Source organism: Calidris pugnax, unplaced genomic scaffold (genome assembly GCF_001431845.1).
Source record: "Calidris pugnax isolate Ruff unplaced genomic scaffold, ASM143184v1 scaffold273, whole genome shotgun sequence".
Classification (NCBI taxonomy): Eukaryota; Metazoa; Chordata; class Aves; order Charadriiformes; family Scolopacidae; genus Calidris; species Calidris pugnax.
In genome coordinates, this window is record NW_015094508.1 from 3,010,994 (window position 1) to 3,029,004 (window position 18,011).

An 18,011-nucleotide genomic window follows, 5' to 3' on the forward strand; every position below is an offset into this window, starting at 1 on the left:
ACACATACTAACATGAACCAATACTGTTGGAATAGTTTTCATAGCGCACGGTTCTTAATATTTTGGCTACAAAAACACTGTTATTGCCTGCTATAGCTTAAGCAGGACAGCTTTCTTGTATGAAAGTTTGACAGAAATTAAAATGAATTAAATGTAACAAGCAATATATTAGCTCTTTATTAAACCTGAAGCAGAACTCAGAATTACATTAAACCACAAAGAAAATGAAGTTAAGATAGACTTAAAGTAAAATGTGTCTGAGTCTCTTTTATTGAATTCTGTATAAACTAAACAGCATACCGTATGGTACAAAGTAAATCAGATTTTTAAGTTTTGTTTATCTAAGACACAGTTAATAAAATGGACTTCTTTTATACATTTGACTTTTAATCCAAATTATTTTGTTTTTTTCTTTTAACTTAAGCTAGATGTATCAGAAATGGATAACATGAATAATACAATTGATTTGCTTGTTACGGAAGGTAATGATTTGATCAGTGAGGGTGAATAACAACAAAACAAATTATCAGTGAAAAGAGTAAACAGAACTAGTACCTCTATGGCAAAAGAGAGTTTCTGATGACCATGTGTTAGTAAGTAAATTGTTATTAACTTGTCTATATACTTTGTCTCCATATGCAAATTCTCCAAACTTATTCAAAACTTGGAAATATTTTCTGAGTATTATACTAGCAAACCAGCCTGGATACATGTTACTTTGATGACTCTAATACATTCTCTATACAAAAATGAAAAAAGTTATGATGGTAAAGATGAAATGAGGATCACAAGTGAATCAAGGTCTACCTATCCAAGGTGCAATCCAAATAAAATATTACATTGCTCTATTTTGCATAGTTCATTTATGCCCTCTAGTAAAATTAAACCAGCTTTGTTGCTTTAAAATTACAGTTTAAGCTGAACATTTGTGTTTTAATTGACTCTTGAACATTTCAGATGAACCATACACACCAAGAGCCTAAAATTATAAAATCTAAAATCATGTTGTGCTCCACTTCCTTAGCAAGAAATGTTCTTCTAATATAGTCTAATGTCTCACACTGATGGAACTATACTTTACAAAATAAATAGTACCTTAAAAAGCAAAGGAAACTAATAAATTTAATAGCATTAATATTAACTGCATTTAAAATGCAATTTAATAATTGTAATTTAATTAGCAGTATTTTTTTCTGTTCTTAAAAGCTAGTTGATATGGCAGTATAGAGCAACTAAAACAGGCTGGATTAGTGACACATAAAGGAAGAGAAGGCATACTGAAGGAATGAACCTCAGATTTTGTTAAATTTTGGCAAATTTCATTTCTAATTGCAGCAAAAAAAAATAAAAACTGTTTTTGCTTTACAAAATACAGCATGGAGTTTTGATATTGTTCAAATAATTCTAGGATATACAACTTCAAAGTAAGTCCACTACTCTTTATTCGTGTTTCCTGGATGCATTTAAGCACCACTTGATTCCACATTTCCACTGACTGAATTCTGTTGCAGCGAAGAAAACAAAACTTACAGCACGACATGAAAAAGATAAAAATGCAATTGTTCTTAATTGACTAAGGAGAAAACCAGGATCTCTAAAAGAGGCAATATTTGTACTTAATTGTAGAATAATTTAAAACAACTAAGAAAACATAGGAATACTATTGCCATTTAAGTACTTAAAGAAACATCACTTTTCAAATTTCATTCCATCTAGAAGACCTATTCCTTACTTAGGCCTACAGAAAACTAGTTGTTTTTCCTATGCTTGGCAATTATAAAGTCAGGTGAAAAATTCATAAAAGATCTTCCAAATAAGTAAAATGGAAGAGTACTTTAAAGGAAAAAAGAAAAAAGTCAAGCTAAAGTCTTGATTTTAGTTAAATGAATCTGAAAGGGGAATGTTCCTTTTTTTCAGATGCTCTGTTTTCTATTAAAGTCATGTAAAATGTAGGCAAATGTTAATACACACTCTCTTTTTTTTTGTAATTAACATACAAAATTCTCTATTGCTAGCTGAGCGCTACTACTGATACCTATACTCAGGAATTATGACTCTTTAGAATTTTTATTCTCAGAAATAATGCTACACAGTTTTTGGATGAAATAATAATTTTTTACACTGTAAAAAAAAATTTCTATTTATCCATACCAACCACCTTAAGAATCAAAATAAAGACATTTTATCATATCATCTAAATTATCCAATGCTATCATAAGTGTCCATCATTATTTCAAATTGAAGACTATTAGATTTTTATTCATTACTTTGGTTCCTAAGAATAAAGTTACTTAATTTCATTGCCCTTCTGCGTACCAATGAATCTATTAATGTACGATTAATGATGCTTTCTCTCCTTTATTGTAGTTTTCCACTCTTCCTATTCTATGTTTCACAATCCTCATCCCCATTACCCCTAAATCTCTACATCCAGACAAGAATACCCAGAAGAATTAGGCAGAAGTATTCATTAGGGCTATGCAGAAAAGCTACACTAGGTATAAACCCATTTACCTAATCGAAGTAAGGGCTGATTAAGTAAGCTCTTAAGGCCAAGTTCTGTGTTAAGTGTCCACAGTATTACCTATCACAGTTGTAACAGAATGCATCTTCCCATAGCACTGGAAGACACTTCCACTATGAGCTTTTAATCTGGCATAGTCTTTAGAGATATATCAGATAAGTTAGAAAAGTGTTAAAGTGAAAAGTAGTAACCTCAGTATTCTGAAAAATTGGAAATATTTTGAAATAAGCTACTAAACCTACGCTAATATTGGGCAAACAAACAGAGCAAATGCAGGGCAGCTACAGATCTGTAACTGAAATTATTTAACTTTTACATCTAACATAGTTATACTCAACAACACTGTGTTCTTCTTATGTTGCCAGAAAAAAACCAAAATGTTAAAGGAGGCTGTTTTAGTTCCCAACCTGACAAATATTCAGCTCAGAGCATTCCGTAATATTACTTGAATGCAAAAATTTAACCTATGAAATGTATATATTTTTAATCTGCCAAGGGAAAGGTCTGTCTTCATGTCTAATTTTTCACAGAATTCTAACTCCTGTATCTTATTTACATATATATTTCTTACGTTACCAAAAGTACTACGTAGTACAACATAATACTGCTATACATTCTGTCACAAAAACTGTGTCAGTCTGCAAGAACATCTGAGTGACCAAGAAACTAGTCCCAACGATTTTGCATCAGTCTGAAATACTTACTGTCGCTGGGGAGGCCCGCGTTGTATGAGTCACTGAATGACCAGAATTTTCCATTGAATTCCCAATCAGATAGGTCCCTCCTGAGCTGCTAATGAGTTGTCCTCCTGTGACACCCATTTGAATCCCTCCAGTGCCCACCATGCTATGAGACGACACCACTGTTGTCACCTGTGCAGAACTTCCTTGAGTATCAAAATAATTTCCCCCAGTGTTTTGGCTGTACATCTGGGTTTCTGTGTAAGGATAAGTTGTTGATCGGCTTCAAGAAAAGAAAACAAAAGGAAAAGAAATTATTTGTATTGTTCATTTAGTTGAGGGAAATGTTATAATTCTAGAAACGTATGTACAATAGCTATAACCAAATTAAATTAGATTGGCAAATAATCCTTGCCTCCTCAGTGAATAACATCAAGCCAAAGCACTACAGAGCTAATTCACTGATAATGGTAAACCAAGTATCCACCAAACCTTACAGAAAAATTTGTCAGTCTTACCTGAAGAGGACACAAGGCAGAAAGAGCTCATCCAATTATTAACATATTGCAAAGCAATCTATAAAGCTCCATCTGTTTAACTTTTTTAAATCTGACAATAAAATTTTGAATTTTAGTCAGATGTTACACATTTTGCATACTATGCATGTTGCAAAATTGCCAACAATTCATACAAATGTCAGCCAAGAGAGTTCAGTGTTCAAGTATACTATGCTAACTATTGTTTTTAAATTCATTAAAGCTCTTGGTTTTTAAGAAGTAAAATCAAAACAGAAATGTGACTCGTAAAATGGTCACAAAAATGAAAGAAGTTAAAGATATGCAACAGTAACATTTTTAAAATCACTTTCAACTATGAAACATTCAGTCCTCATTAAACAGTTCACCATTACAAACTATTCGGCTACTGAAACCTTCTATCCAGTTTTCAAATCCTAAATGTTTCATAAGCCTTTTACTACGTTATTTTCTCTCACCCCTCCTTAAGCTACTTCAACACTTTCCTTTTTATTTTGAGTATTTCAAAAGCCTCAAGATCAGCTGCAAGAAACTTAAAGTTCATCTAAAAGAAATGCCTTGCGTTCTACTGAAAACAGTGCAAAATAGTTCTGTGAGGAACTAAGGCTCAAGGAGACAGTTAATCTATTTTTTTTTTTTTTTTTTTTTTTGGAAAGCTGCAAAAGATTTAACATCAAAAGATAAACACAAAAGTTTCAATAGCTTCCCCTCCCCCCCAACTATTTCTCATCTCATCCAAGGAAAACCAAACATATTCCTAGAAATTCTAAAGGAAACATTCCAAAAACTTTGGGATCATTTCCAAGTCTCTTCCATGTCAACAAAGAGGACACTATCCTTTTTTTTTTTTTTTTTTTTTTTGAGAGTTAAATCAGTGGATTGTTGCATTGTAACAATGTATGTATGTGTTTAAGGATCGTGCAGGTCCCAATTAATCTCTTTTGTCAAGCCAAAGCATCATTGTGATACCTTGTGATACAGTTGTTGTTGTCCCAACATGGTGATATTGTGTATCTTGTGCCAAGGAAGATAACCACTAGCAGAGCTGGTGTTGCATCTGCCTCAGAATCACACAATTTACAGAATGTGAACAGTGCTATGCTGCAGAGGGAAATTTAGGAAAATATAGTAACGGAAAGTCAGGGGAAACAGTTCATGGAAATGATTGTCACAGGACTGAAGAGAGTCATTTCTCCCAGAAGGGAAAATAAAAACTTGGTAACAGTATCAGGTATCAGTAAGGAAAGGAACGAAAGGACAGGGCCATTGCTGACAGTCAAAATAGACATGGCTAGAGGAAAAAGACTGTCCAAAACATGCAAGCCTGACTTGCAGAAGTGATATTGAAGAGGTAGTTTTTTGTAGCAATGCAAACCCTAGAGAATGCTCAAAATTTCACAAGAAAATTAAGTCACAGGCTTGGTGTGGAATAGGGAGAGAAAAGGAAATGCTTGTTTGCTTTTACCTTGTTTAGATCCGTGTATCATGTATAGTCTCTAAATGAGGACCGACTGTATCAGAGCACCTACATCTGCTTGTAACAGTGCTCCGTATGAATGGATCAAGAGAAATCATTGGGGTACAACAATGGGTCACGCTCCAAGATAAACAAACTCTTCCCTTTGTTCCAACAACCAGCAGGTTCTTCTAGAACCCCTGATTATTGGAGATGACTAAGCAAACCTTTAGCAACAGAGATCAATAGGGTAATTAAAAGTGAGATAAAACCACTATTATTACATGCAACAGGAATTGCAACTTAGCAAAGAGCAAAATACAAACTAATTCAACTGTAAATTAAAAATGTAGCTGGATGAGATGATGTTTTGGAAAGCAGTGACTCAAAGGTTTTAAGGTCACACTGTATATATGTGCATACTGTAACATGACCCCTCAACATAAAACAGTAGCAAAGAGGAAAATACAATGTTATATCCTTTAGGCACACACAAGGCGTAACTTGAAATAAGGAAGGGATCTTCTTATCCATAGCACTTGTAGCACAAACATGCAATACTTTCTCAAATAATCTGACATATCTTATAACGAGTTCTTTCCCATCACAAAGGCTGTAAAAGCACTCCTAGCTTATCTTCAACAGCTGCATATAAAGATCATCTTTCATTAGAAAGTTCATCAGAGTTATTAGAAAGTTTGAAGTCTAAGGAATTAGGCTTCATAATCTTAGTTTCCAGAAGGCTGTGCAAACTAAATGATGTTTACCCTGACAGCAAGTCACACAAAGTCAGACACCGTGTGAATTCAATTTAGCAAGCCCAGAACTTGTGTTCAATGTTGTGATCCCACAGTGGAAATAAATGAGACCAGAATGAGTTGGACTAGGATTGCAAGGTACAATAGTTCAAGGTATCACCTATTATGCCTTACTGCTTACATACATTTTGTAATGATTTGCAAAATATAAGGCTAGAAATAAAACATATGGAGTGGCGATATAAAGTTCTTAATAAAATTCTATTTTTTGACACATGAAACCAGAAAATAATTAATTGGTAAATTCAGTAAACCCCAGCATTACCACACAAATGAAGTGCAATGTCTTGCACTGTATTATGGACACTAACATAATGTTACTGAGCTTATCTTTTAGAGGTACTTTTGTCTCTTCAAAGACACTGACACTTAGAAGAAAGGAGACAAATGAAAACAATGGCACAGAAAGAGTAAACCTTGCTGTTGTCCTCCCTCCACATGGGAAATTTTCAAATCAGGTTTGAAGTTCAGACAACTTAAGTGCAGTTTGTGTTTTTTTTTAAATTAGGTTTTAACTTGAAATTATATTCCAGTAACTTCTCTGTCTTGCAAAATAAGTAAGAAACTACTGAATTCTTACCACCACCTGTATGCACCAACTTGGAAAATTCAAGCCTTGGGGCAGATGCGCATAAATTTATTGTTTCACTTGAAGATGTACCTTTTATATTGTAACTTGAAATATTCCTTCACAGTGGCTGCACAAGAATAGCATCTTAATTCAAACAAGAAAACCATTCAGTGTCAATTTTGTTATTTTTCTGTAACTGTAACTCAAACAAACAATTACTATAACAATTATTATCTTCCTTGTCAAGTAATAACCTCAGAATTACTCTTGTGGGTTTTGGTAGGGATTACCTAAATAGCTTAGAGAGAGGCATATTCACTGTTATCTATGTAATGAAAATTAGCCTTTTATGGTACTTAATTAACCAATGTATTGTTTCCTGGGATATAAATATGAAAAACACTAGATGAAAATAAGTATGTCAAGATACATTATTATTTTATGCAGAGTAGCTAGTGTTCATGATAATGCTATGGTATTGCAATACAGGAGAAAACCTCCATGAATAAAAGCAAAGGAAGTCTTTCACACCAGAACAATATCCTCAAACTCCTTTAAGATTGTAGGATAATCCTGTGGTCCTAAAGATGATAGTGAGCTTCACAGAAACTACCGAGAACAGAATCCTTTGTCTAACACTGAGGGAAGGTCTGACCTCAGCCAATGCATTGCTGCAGCCTCTGGAGGTGGTGTATCATAAGCAATGGGAAAAAGTAACACATATCCTAACACTGACACAACAGAACATGATAAAGCAGCCAAATAATAATGGAGAGGGCTAAATCATGTCTCTTACACAACCTCCTGCCTCCCCACAAAGAAATCTACTCCTGTAACAAGAATTCATTCAGGGCTTTTTAATAACAGATAAAACCCCAATGAAACAATAACCTTCTTCCACAAAAGTCTCCTCAATTGATCTAAAGACAGAGACAGAAGAACTAATATGACAGTAAATTGTTTTACCAATCCCCCTCTATCAAATGAAACTGCTAAAACCAAAGATCAAAACCTACACTACTGTTATGGTTTGAGAAACACATAACAATTTATTGTCACTTAGACAACTATTCTATCACCCAAGGAGCCTCCCCACCTGGGAAGGGCAATTGAGGAAAAACAAAGAAACAGGAGGGTTGAAATATAAATAGATTTAACAGGATAAGACTAAATAATTAACAATAATACCAAAGAACCAGTATCAATCCCGATACTAATATAAAATATCCAAGAATCATACTCAGCCAATTCCATCAGCAGGAAGCTGTGCACTCCCAGCAGTGGACAGCAGATGTTGGACACTGCGAGTGCTATGGCTTCAGGAGGAAGGGAAGGGCTCTGCACCCAGGCAAGAAGTTCTCTGGACCACTGCCATCAAGGGAGAGAGCGAGCTACAGAGCAAACTTTCTTATTTATATTGAATGTAACATTCATGGTATGAAATAATCCTGTTGGACAGCCTGGGTCAAGCACCGAGGTCTTGCTCCTCCTCATCCTTGCACCTGGCAAGGCTCAAAAACACTGAGACCTTGAATGCCACAGAGCCTGGGTGGCTATAAAGTAAATATTTTCACAAATTCAGACACTACAGTCTTCTAAAAGTAGTCTTCCCCAGCATTAGAAAATAAATTAGTCTTGTGTTGCTCAAACCAGGACAACTATTCATCTATAATCAGAGAACAAAAACTCAAATAAGCAATTTCCTTTGTAATAGTGAATAGTTGGCCTGCTTTATGCACATACATTTTATCTGTACAGACAACTTAAAATATACCAGCCAGAAAACGCTTCATAAAATTTACCTAAAATAGAGTTCCATTATTCCATATAAGGAAATTCTTATTTGTCCCATTCAAAAATTAAGTATGTTCCTGTCTGGCATTCATTGTCAATAGAAAGAACTGAGATCTTTAATACTCAATCCAAGATCTTTTGCCCCATGGAAATAAAGCAATGAAAGCACACACAATGCACAACCGCAGGAAAACCCTGGAAACCAGGGAATGAAGTAAATGAAAACAGACCCCTAAAAATTCTGATGCAGTATCAGAGACGTATAGTCCAAGAAATACGGTATTGCCACCGTGAGGAACATGTCACAGGCTTTGTACTAAATCTGCAAGACCTCAAGACTTGGACTTGTCAGGCTTTCTTTGTCTAGACTTGTCTGTGCTAGCCTAGAGCTTTGTTCCAGTTTAGCTGAAACAGCAATTGTCAATCAATCAGATAAACGTTCCTAAATCTGTTCCCATTTTAGCTTAGCCTCCTACAATTGTGTGGTATAAAACTATCCTTAAAATGCTGATGCGCTGCTCTTAACTAACAGACAGTAATATCAAGTAGCTATTCTGTGTAGAATAAACAATCCATGACCATAGACTGAAAGTGTAGCAAAGACAATCATGAGCGTGGCATGACAGTATTCAAGAAGTACCCAGCAAATGGAAAACACACCACAGGATGTAAATCAATAAAGAACGAGTAAGGTGTAGACTCTACTAGAAAGCATATTAAGAACAGCTGGTGGAGACTCAGTGTGAGTAGAGAGTCCCCTCACCAACTATCATACTTCTCCAGGCATAGCACCTGGGATGGTGATAACTCACTGTAACCCTTTCTCAGATGGAAGCCGTTATCCTTCATAAGCAGAAGGTCAGCTGAAGAGTAAGGATACTGCCAGAGAAAAAGGGATGGATGCTACGAAGTGCCAGGAAGACAACAACTTCAACTGTATTGATAACAATTCTTTGATTTGACAGTGAAGATTTCAATAAGAGCAATATTGTTGGTTTTGCATATAAGGTGTGTTTTGCCCATATAAACCACACAAATCGTAGTACAACAAATTGATAAAGAATGCGATTTGGATGCAACAGCAATAGCAATTCTTGGACAATCCCAGCAATTAAAACCCTCTTTACCACACCAGAATCATCAGGCAAATGGCTACATTTGATTAATACTGTACAATTTATGTAAGAAGAAAGTTCATGTCTAGTATAGAGGACTCACTTGACTTCTTAATATAGGTGCAGCCATAATATTCTTTATCAATTCTAAACTGCCAGGTAAGACTGCACATGTCATCGCAACAATTATGCATTTTTGTTTCAGGATAGAGTGACATGCTTGACAAGCAAAATTGTTATTAACCAGACACAAATGCAGAAAACATAATTCATATATTCTCATATTACACAATGTATATGACAAGTTGTAAGTTACACCTCTTGTATTATCATTATGTCTCCAATTATAATAAAACCAAATAACTTTTAAGCATAGACAAATCATGATAAAAAATGTGTGGGAAGAATTGTGTTATAAGAATACAACAGTTACACTTGACAAAGACTATGAAACCCTGACAAACTTCTTTAGAATCAAAAGTATCAAGTAATTCTTTCCTCATGTATATTCTAACTGCATCCTTTGTTGCTATCATATATGGACTTAAATCGATGCAAATTTGCAAGCGCTTTATTTTGAAATAAATAATAATTCATCAGACAGGCTGTAAAATTTATTCCAGAGATTCCTAAATGCTGAATTAAAGTCTCCACCTTAATTATGGGTTGCAGACTTCTTATTCCATGGATAGAGTAGCACTGTAACTTGATAGATTATGAAAGCATCCTATATCTAATCTTGAGTTATGATTAAGATTTTGATTTAGCATGGTCATAAAATAAATCAAACATATAATCATAGTAAAAGAACTCAAAAGACAAACCAGTGATCGCTCTAGTCAATCGCACCAGTTACAAACCTTACCCAATTTTCTGACAGTGAAACAGATAATTTCTGGAGTGGGAGTAACTGGACAAACTGGCTGTAACATAATTCTGTGAATCTGTCAGGTTCCACAAGGCTCATCTTTCACAGATTTCAGTATGAAGAATATAAAAAGATGAACTGCAATCACTTGCCTAAATATTTTAGCACAAAAGAGACTGGCCTCTGTGTTTCCTGTCACAGCAGAACTTGACACAGTCTATGCCAGCTTTGTTTAGGGATATGGTAAGCTTTTTGTTCACTTCCAAAAATTCTAAAGTGTCACTCCCACATTGATATAGCTCTGAACAAGTTAATCCAGTTGCAAAACAAGAAGAGGAGAAACAAATATAATTTGTTTTTAAACCACAGAATTTAGGTAATGATAAAAACAGGAAAGAGAAAACAATTTTTTAATCTCTGAAGGAAGCTATCCATCAGCAACCTAGAGCCCCATTCTCCCTCATCTATCAAATATATGGAATTATAACATGTAATATATATATTCAATGACTTTAATTTACATAAATGACATTTTTCCACTCTTAATCTGGAGCATAAAAGTATATGGGAAAGTGTGTTTCACAATATATAGTCTTTAAAAATTCTGAGCAGAAACACAGACTGGTCCCATTCTCCAAGAATAAAGCCATAATCTTTAGAAAGGTTCATGTTCCTAAAAGTACTGAACAACAAATTGGCTTCTCACAATCTTGTAATTCACAACAACATGGGTAAATTCTTCTTCTATACGAAGGAAAGACAATCTGATTTGGCTTACCTGATAAGGAGAGCTTTCTTACAATGTTAAGGAAGTCTTTTATATCCAATTGACTGATTTTGCAGAAACTGACAAAGGTATTCAGATTCAGAAACACAATAAAATCATGGAAACCTGAAGGTTCACACTGAGCAATCAGTAACACTTGGTTCTCTTTTTTCCAAGGACAGTAAGCAGTCATATGGTACACATCTTATACACTGCCAAACATGCACGTGCTAAGAGCTTTCAAGCAATAAATGAAAAGAGAAACTTGAATAATAGCCTATTTAAGAATGACTTCTTTTGGAGGCTAACAGCAGCCTAATCTACCATGGTCACAATGGAGCCATGCTGCCACTGAGTGCTACTGCTAGAACTCAAGTATGAAGTGGAGTCAAAGGCAGCCAAGTGGTATGCTACAATTAACATCCCTAACGTGTTCTTCTCAAACCTTTTGGCAGCAGTGTGCAGGCCATAGTTTGTTTTTACTTGGAGGTGTGTCCGTACTCCTGGAATCAACAGCTCCAGGGGTGGAAACACAGCCCTAATACTTGCCATGCTCCCTTTTGCACATCAGCCCCATGGGAGACAGTTGGCATCATAGCACTTGTTCTGGTCTGAGAGAGGACAAGTTGTGAAAAAACTTGCTTTACAGCCCAGCTGTCAACTAAGCCCCTTACAGCTGCTTGTGCACTCCATCCGCATCCCATTGCTTGCACGCTGGGATGGGGGGAAGAAACAGAAGGGTAAAAGTAAGAAAACTCAGGTGTTGAGACAAGGACAGTTTAGTAAGTAAAGCAAAAGTCATGCATACAAGCAAATCAAAACAAGGAATTCATTCAGTGCATCCCATTGGCAGGCAGGGGTTCAGCCATCTCCAGGAAAGCAGGGCTCTATCATGTCTAACAATTACTTGGGAAGATAAACACCATATCTCCAAACCCCTTCTTCAGCTTTCATTGCTAAGCATAATGTCATATCATCTGGGATATCCGTTTGGTCAGCTGGGGTCAGCAGTCCCAGCTATGTCCTCTCGCAATTCCTCATGTGCCCCCAGCCTCCTTGCTGGCAGGGCAGCGTGAGAAGCAGAAAAGGCTTTGATGCTGTGTAAGCATTGCCCAGCAAGAACTAAAACATCCCTGCGTTATCAACACTGTTTGTAGCACAAGTCCAAAACACATTACCAGACTAGATACTATGAAGAAAACAAATTCTATCTCAGTGAAAACCGGTACAACAGGGAAGTCTAATGCATATTTAAGATACATCGTTTAGGCTTTACAAGTGAGAAGAAAACAGACAAGACAGTGTTTGAAAAATTAATTAAGCAAAACATTAGCAGAGACAGCTGCTGACCAAAGAATGCTGCCAGTGTTAGCATCAGAAGTCTCTGATCCAAAAAATACTTGTCTTTTGAATCACTTTTGGATTACCGTCAACAAACACAAGTACCTGCAGACAACAAAGTAGCTTTCTAAACTGCATTTCTCCCTAAAGCCAGTAACACAGCAAAAATGGCAAAAGGTAGGGAAACGAAAAAAAGAGGTAGAGAAACTCCTTCACCACGCAACACAATCCTACTTTGATGTCTGACTACTTCAAAGGTGGTGCAGCAATAAATCTGGGATTAGACTAGGTAACCTCCAGAGATCCCATTGAACCCAGATTATTCTTTCTATGATTCTAAGCTTGTGTACTGGAGAAAGGCAGTTGATGATGGAAAACCATGTTGAGTGAAGTAGGAAATGCACAATAAGGTGCAGAAAAGAGGCTAAAGAAGCAGCAACAGGAGACAATGTTACTCTCCTTCCTCCACTTCTCCTCATGCCTTTGGAAAAAAAAATATTTATCTAATTTTAACAAACACAGGAATGAGATTGCACTACTACTTTCTTTAAACAGTAACTGCAGCCGCTGCACCTTTCTATGCATTTGCCACTAGGATTGCAGCTAGGAAGACAGAAGACCCTGCCTTCTGTCCTGAAGGTCAGAAGTTACCCAGTACATCCTATGGCCAGAACTTACCCATAAACTGAAAGGTACTTTTTCAAACACCACTATGCTGTATATGTAATTTCACATAAATCCAACCAGAACAGTCACATGAATTCTGTTTGCAGAAAATTTCTGCCTTAATAAAAAAACAAACACTGTTAATTCACCTTTTCATCTAAAAAAATATTTTGACAATAAAAGACCTTTCTTTCCAAATTAAAATATACTCGTTAGTAGAATCTAACTAAAAATATAAATTTAGTAAACATTCAAATTCCAAACATTTGCCAACTTACATAGCTCCATTAGTGTAGACTGTGTCACTTCCCTCCACGTACTGAACCTGGGCTGGGTAGACATGCTGTACCTGTTGCACAGTCTGCACTTGCTGTACCTGAAAATAAGAACACCAGAAATATGGGATACAGTAAAGAAGGACTAATGCTTCAGTGCACGTAATGGCTTATAAACAATATAATTCTGTTCTCATAATTACTATATATCACTATAATTCCTATAGGTACATAATGACTATATGTAATAGCAACAGCAGAGAAAGTAACTGTTCTTACACAATACTGGTGCTGCAAGTCTGCTAAATGGAGCCCTAACACAGAAGATGCACGCTCATAGAGCATACACACTTTCAGTGCCAAAGACAGAACTGACTGGAAAGCATAATAAGGATGAAATTAAGCGTTAACTATGCTTCGCTGCTGTCAGTATGGATTCTATGTTCTTGTCCAACCTCTTCCAAAATGGACTTCATTCCCTATTCACACACTCTGGATATGGCTTACTCCTTATTAAAAAATACCACACTATTCTTCTATTAATAAAGGAAATGTGATCTTCTCCCTGTAACCTGCATACTGATATATTGGAACTCTACAATATGTTAAAACACATATTAATAACTGCCTGTCAGTAAATACACATCACATTCTCATTCTATACAAGGTATTATATTTTCCCATTATTCTTAGATATAAACCGCTACCATTTCAAAACCAACACATTCAGGACACTGCAAGACCTTTACATCAGAACTGAGAGGGTACTGCAGGGATAAAGTGGTATAGATTTTATCAAAGCTCAGTGTCTATTGGACAGGAAACTGAAAAATTCCAAAATGTGTTTATTTTCTGATTTGGAACAACAACAACAAAAAATTAATTTACCATAAAACAAAATAGCAAAAAGTGCTTAAATTAAAATTTTATCGATTAATTTCAAATTTTCATCATTTTAATATAAATTCTTTATTAACCTAATATGCAGTACTACTAGAAATGTCATGACTGTTTATGCAAATAAAGTAACTTAATTTTTAAATCAACATTTAAGAATGGATACACTGCAGTGCTATTAAAACATCTTATCTATTTGTAGATCTTTTGTAAATCAAAATGTTTTTCCTTTAAATTTTAACAACGAAGCTGAATTATGTTGCGTTTTTTCAATATGGCATTAAAAAAAGACAGTTTTAAACAAAAAAAGTTATTTTGCTTCAGCTTCTCTGAAACCCAGTACTGCTACAGTTAAATTAATTATGGTGCCCAGGGAAGCTTTAGTCACACATTGTATTGCAATGTATGGAACAACCTTAAGGTAGAGAAAGTAATGACAAATAAAATAACTAAGTGGCCTTTAGGATGGCCTTGTATATGAAAATTCTGCCATGCTGAAAATCTTTGTTATATGATAGCTCCAATACTAATTTTATTTCCTATTTTACTTCATTTGAGAAAAATGTTTTCATGTGAATGAAATCTAGTGCCTCCAAATTTTCTTTTTAATCCTCAACAACAGGAAGAAACAAAATGCATATATCTACTCTATATGAGCAGAAAATTATTTGAGAAGTTGTTGGTTATGATATAGACTTTTTGTGGAAATTATAAAAAAAAAAAATAAAATAATTTATTCTCTTCTGTTTTATTTATCATTTTTCCTGCACCTTTTGTTAAGCTGTTAAAGGAATTGTATCAGCTATGTTCTTTAGTTTTTGAGGCAGAGCAAAAATTGGAGATCACAGAGAGGATATTCAACAGAGATCTAAACCTAAATGTCCTTCTTATATTAAAAATACTCCAAGAATTAAATGATTCAGGCTAAAAATAGAAAATACAATTTATTAAAAAGTGACAGTATGCAAGTTCAAAAATGGTATGTTCTGGGGTGGACTGGTGAGCTAGTCATGATAATTGTTCTTATTGTCTGGCTGGAAAACAGAAAATTAACTGACTTGTATAGGAAATAATGAGTTAAGTAGAGTCAGACAGAAGATCTTTTATTCCTCTTGCTTCAGTGATTCTAGCCTGAAATAAATAACTGAAATAGGATTAGAAGTAAGCAGCTGAAACGTTCCAGGAGAACAAGAGGTGAATGAAAATCTATTTCAATATACACATGTAATTATAACTACTAGTTGAAGGGGAAAAAAAAAGAAAAACAAATTACATTCTTAATTATACTACTCAGAGGAACAAACGAGGGACTAAGTTATATTGTATCTATGAGAGTTTGTCAACAAAAATCAAGTGCATAAAAGCATACTAAATTCACAAATTACATTGAAGCATAAAAACAAAATTTAAGAGAGAATTTTGATTTCCAATAAGTGCTTATGTTCAAAGCAAAGAGTAGAACAATAGGGCAAAATATATACAGATTTTTAAACTCTTTTTAAAAATGAACATATAATTATCCACAGTGCCTATGCAAACGACTTGGATGTGTATCATTTTCTGTTCTCAGAGATAAAAATAATTTTTGTACCTTCATCAGTCTGGATTACTTTTGGCAAGCAACACATAAATAGTACACGCTGTAATATTCTAAGCACATTCATATTTATATAATGGCTTATGTCAGTTCATGATTATGTTTTTCATATGCTAAACATGATTTTGCATTAAGAGCAATTTTGATTAGCAGAAGCCTGCATCTGTAGTTAATGATACAATGCTTTGTGAACGCGATGGCCATTGTGTATGGTGAATATGATGAAATGCTTTGCTCAACTTCTGATGCATAGATATACTTTTATAAAATAGATTATATGACTATTTTTAGTTTTATTTCTCTGATCCTTCCACATTGCATGGCGTAAACTACAGAGTGGGGCTAATTTTGAATCCTTAGAAGCTTACTGCACTGCACTAAAGAGTGCCGTTGAAAAAGCAATGATACATTAGTGAAAAATACCCATACCTGAAGAAACAAAAGATTATGAAAACTCCTCAGGCTATTAAAAGGGAATTTAATTACTCCCACCTTTTTTTGATCTCACTATTGTTGTTTTTTGCTTATATGTGGACATGTTTGTCCCCTTACAATTCCCCTCCACCCCACCTCAGCAGTGACAGCTGCTGCGCCGCATGAAACCAGCTGCCACCACTGCCACTTTTATCAGAGGGGAAGCCCAGGTTTTCTTTAATGGTACCTTTTTTTTCCTATCTATGGAGCACCACAGCAGACTTCTATGAGCTCTGCATTTATGCTAGTTACATGCAAACTAGGGATTTGTTTTAGCTGAGAACATCAAAAGTTATTTTTTCACTGTTTGCTCAAAGGACAGGATGCTTCAGTACAAACACAGCTGTAGGAAAAAGGCTCTTAGTCTACCTTTCCACTTATTCCACTAGCTCTTCTTCAAGAGCAAAAATGTTTCATTTTGAAAAAGATATCATACATTTTGTGAGCATAAATAAAGCACTGATGCCATGAGAACACCCCCAAATTAATGTATGCATGAGATGTCATTTAAGCATGGTGTATATACAAGAATGGATACAGGGGAAACAAAGACTTCACTAGGAAAAATGAAATGCTATACACTACTTTAAAATTAACTAAACCCAAAATAATTTAAAATGGCATTATTCACTAAAAAGTACTAAAAAATTACTGTAAACATGATAACACAGAAGTTTCTGCTTATGTTGAATTGTTGCATATACACAGACACTTAAAGAATCATAGAATGGTTTGGGCTGGAAAGGACCTTAAAAATCATGGAGTTCCAACCCCCCTGCCATAGGCAGGGACACCTCCCACTAGACCAGGTTACTCAAAGCCCCATCCAACCTGAACACTTCCAGGGATGGGGTGTCTGGTACTGGTGCACACCCTACCACCGGACTGCTGGAGAAACTGGGAGAAGGTGCAGACCTGTTCCCCTCTCTGTAGGAATGCGGGACACCAAATTTATCACACTCTGAAAGTGCTCCTGGAGAGGGTCCTGCTGATGGGAGAAGTGGAGCAATGCTGATGGCGTGGATCTGTTGGGCTTCTGTGGCCATGAGATACCTGCACACCTGCTGCGCACTCACAGCTTTGCACACACTAACAGCTGCAAGGATGTGAAGGAAAACCTCCTGGTTGACATGCATGCATTCAGCATCTTCGAACATCAGATGATCGTGGCTTCACGACGAGGAGAGGCTGAGTTTTAGATGGTGGAGAGCTGGAGCAGCCCCACCATGACAGGCACATCGACAGGCCACAAGAAGGGCCGTAAGAATGATCCAGAGAACTACGGGCCTGTCAGCCTGACCTCGGTGCCTGGGAAGATCATGGAACAGATCATCCTGGGTGCCATCATGCAACGCATGAAGGACACCCATGCCATCTGGCCCAGCCAGCACGGGTTCACGAGGGGCAGGTCCTGCTTGACAAACCTGATCTCCTTCTATGACAAAGTGACCCGCTTGCTGGATGAAGGAAAGGCTGTGGATGTTGTTTATCTGGACTTCAGCAAAGCCTTTGATACAGTCTCCCACAGTATCCTCCTGGAGAAACTGGCTGCCCATGGCTTGGATGGGAATACCCTCTGCTGGGTTAAAAACTGGCTGGAGGGACGGACCCAGAGAGTGGTGGTGAATGGAGT

The 18,011-nt window shown here is 36.0% G+C and overlaps 1 protein-coding gene across 2 annotated transcripts in view; it reads right to left on the reverse strand.

Annotated features, from left to right (window-relative positions):
* Positions 1 to 18,011, reverse strand: part of RFX3 (regulatory factor X3) — a 124,249-nt gene that overhangs the window by 44,137 nt on the left and 62,101 nt on the right. For both annotated transcript variants that reach the window (XM_014964959.1, XM_014964958.1), the window contains exons 3-4: positions 13,414 to 13,511; positions 3,229 to 3,487 (exon numbers count right to left, since the gene is read on the reverse strand). In XM_014964959.1, the coding sequence (XP_014820445.1) occupies positions 3,229 to 3,487; positions 13,414 to 13,511 (357 nt within the window). The remainder of the gene's footprint in view (positions 1 to 3,228; positions 3,488 to 13,413; positions 13,512 to 18,011) is intronic.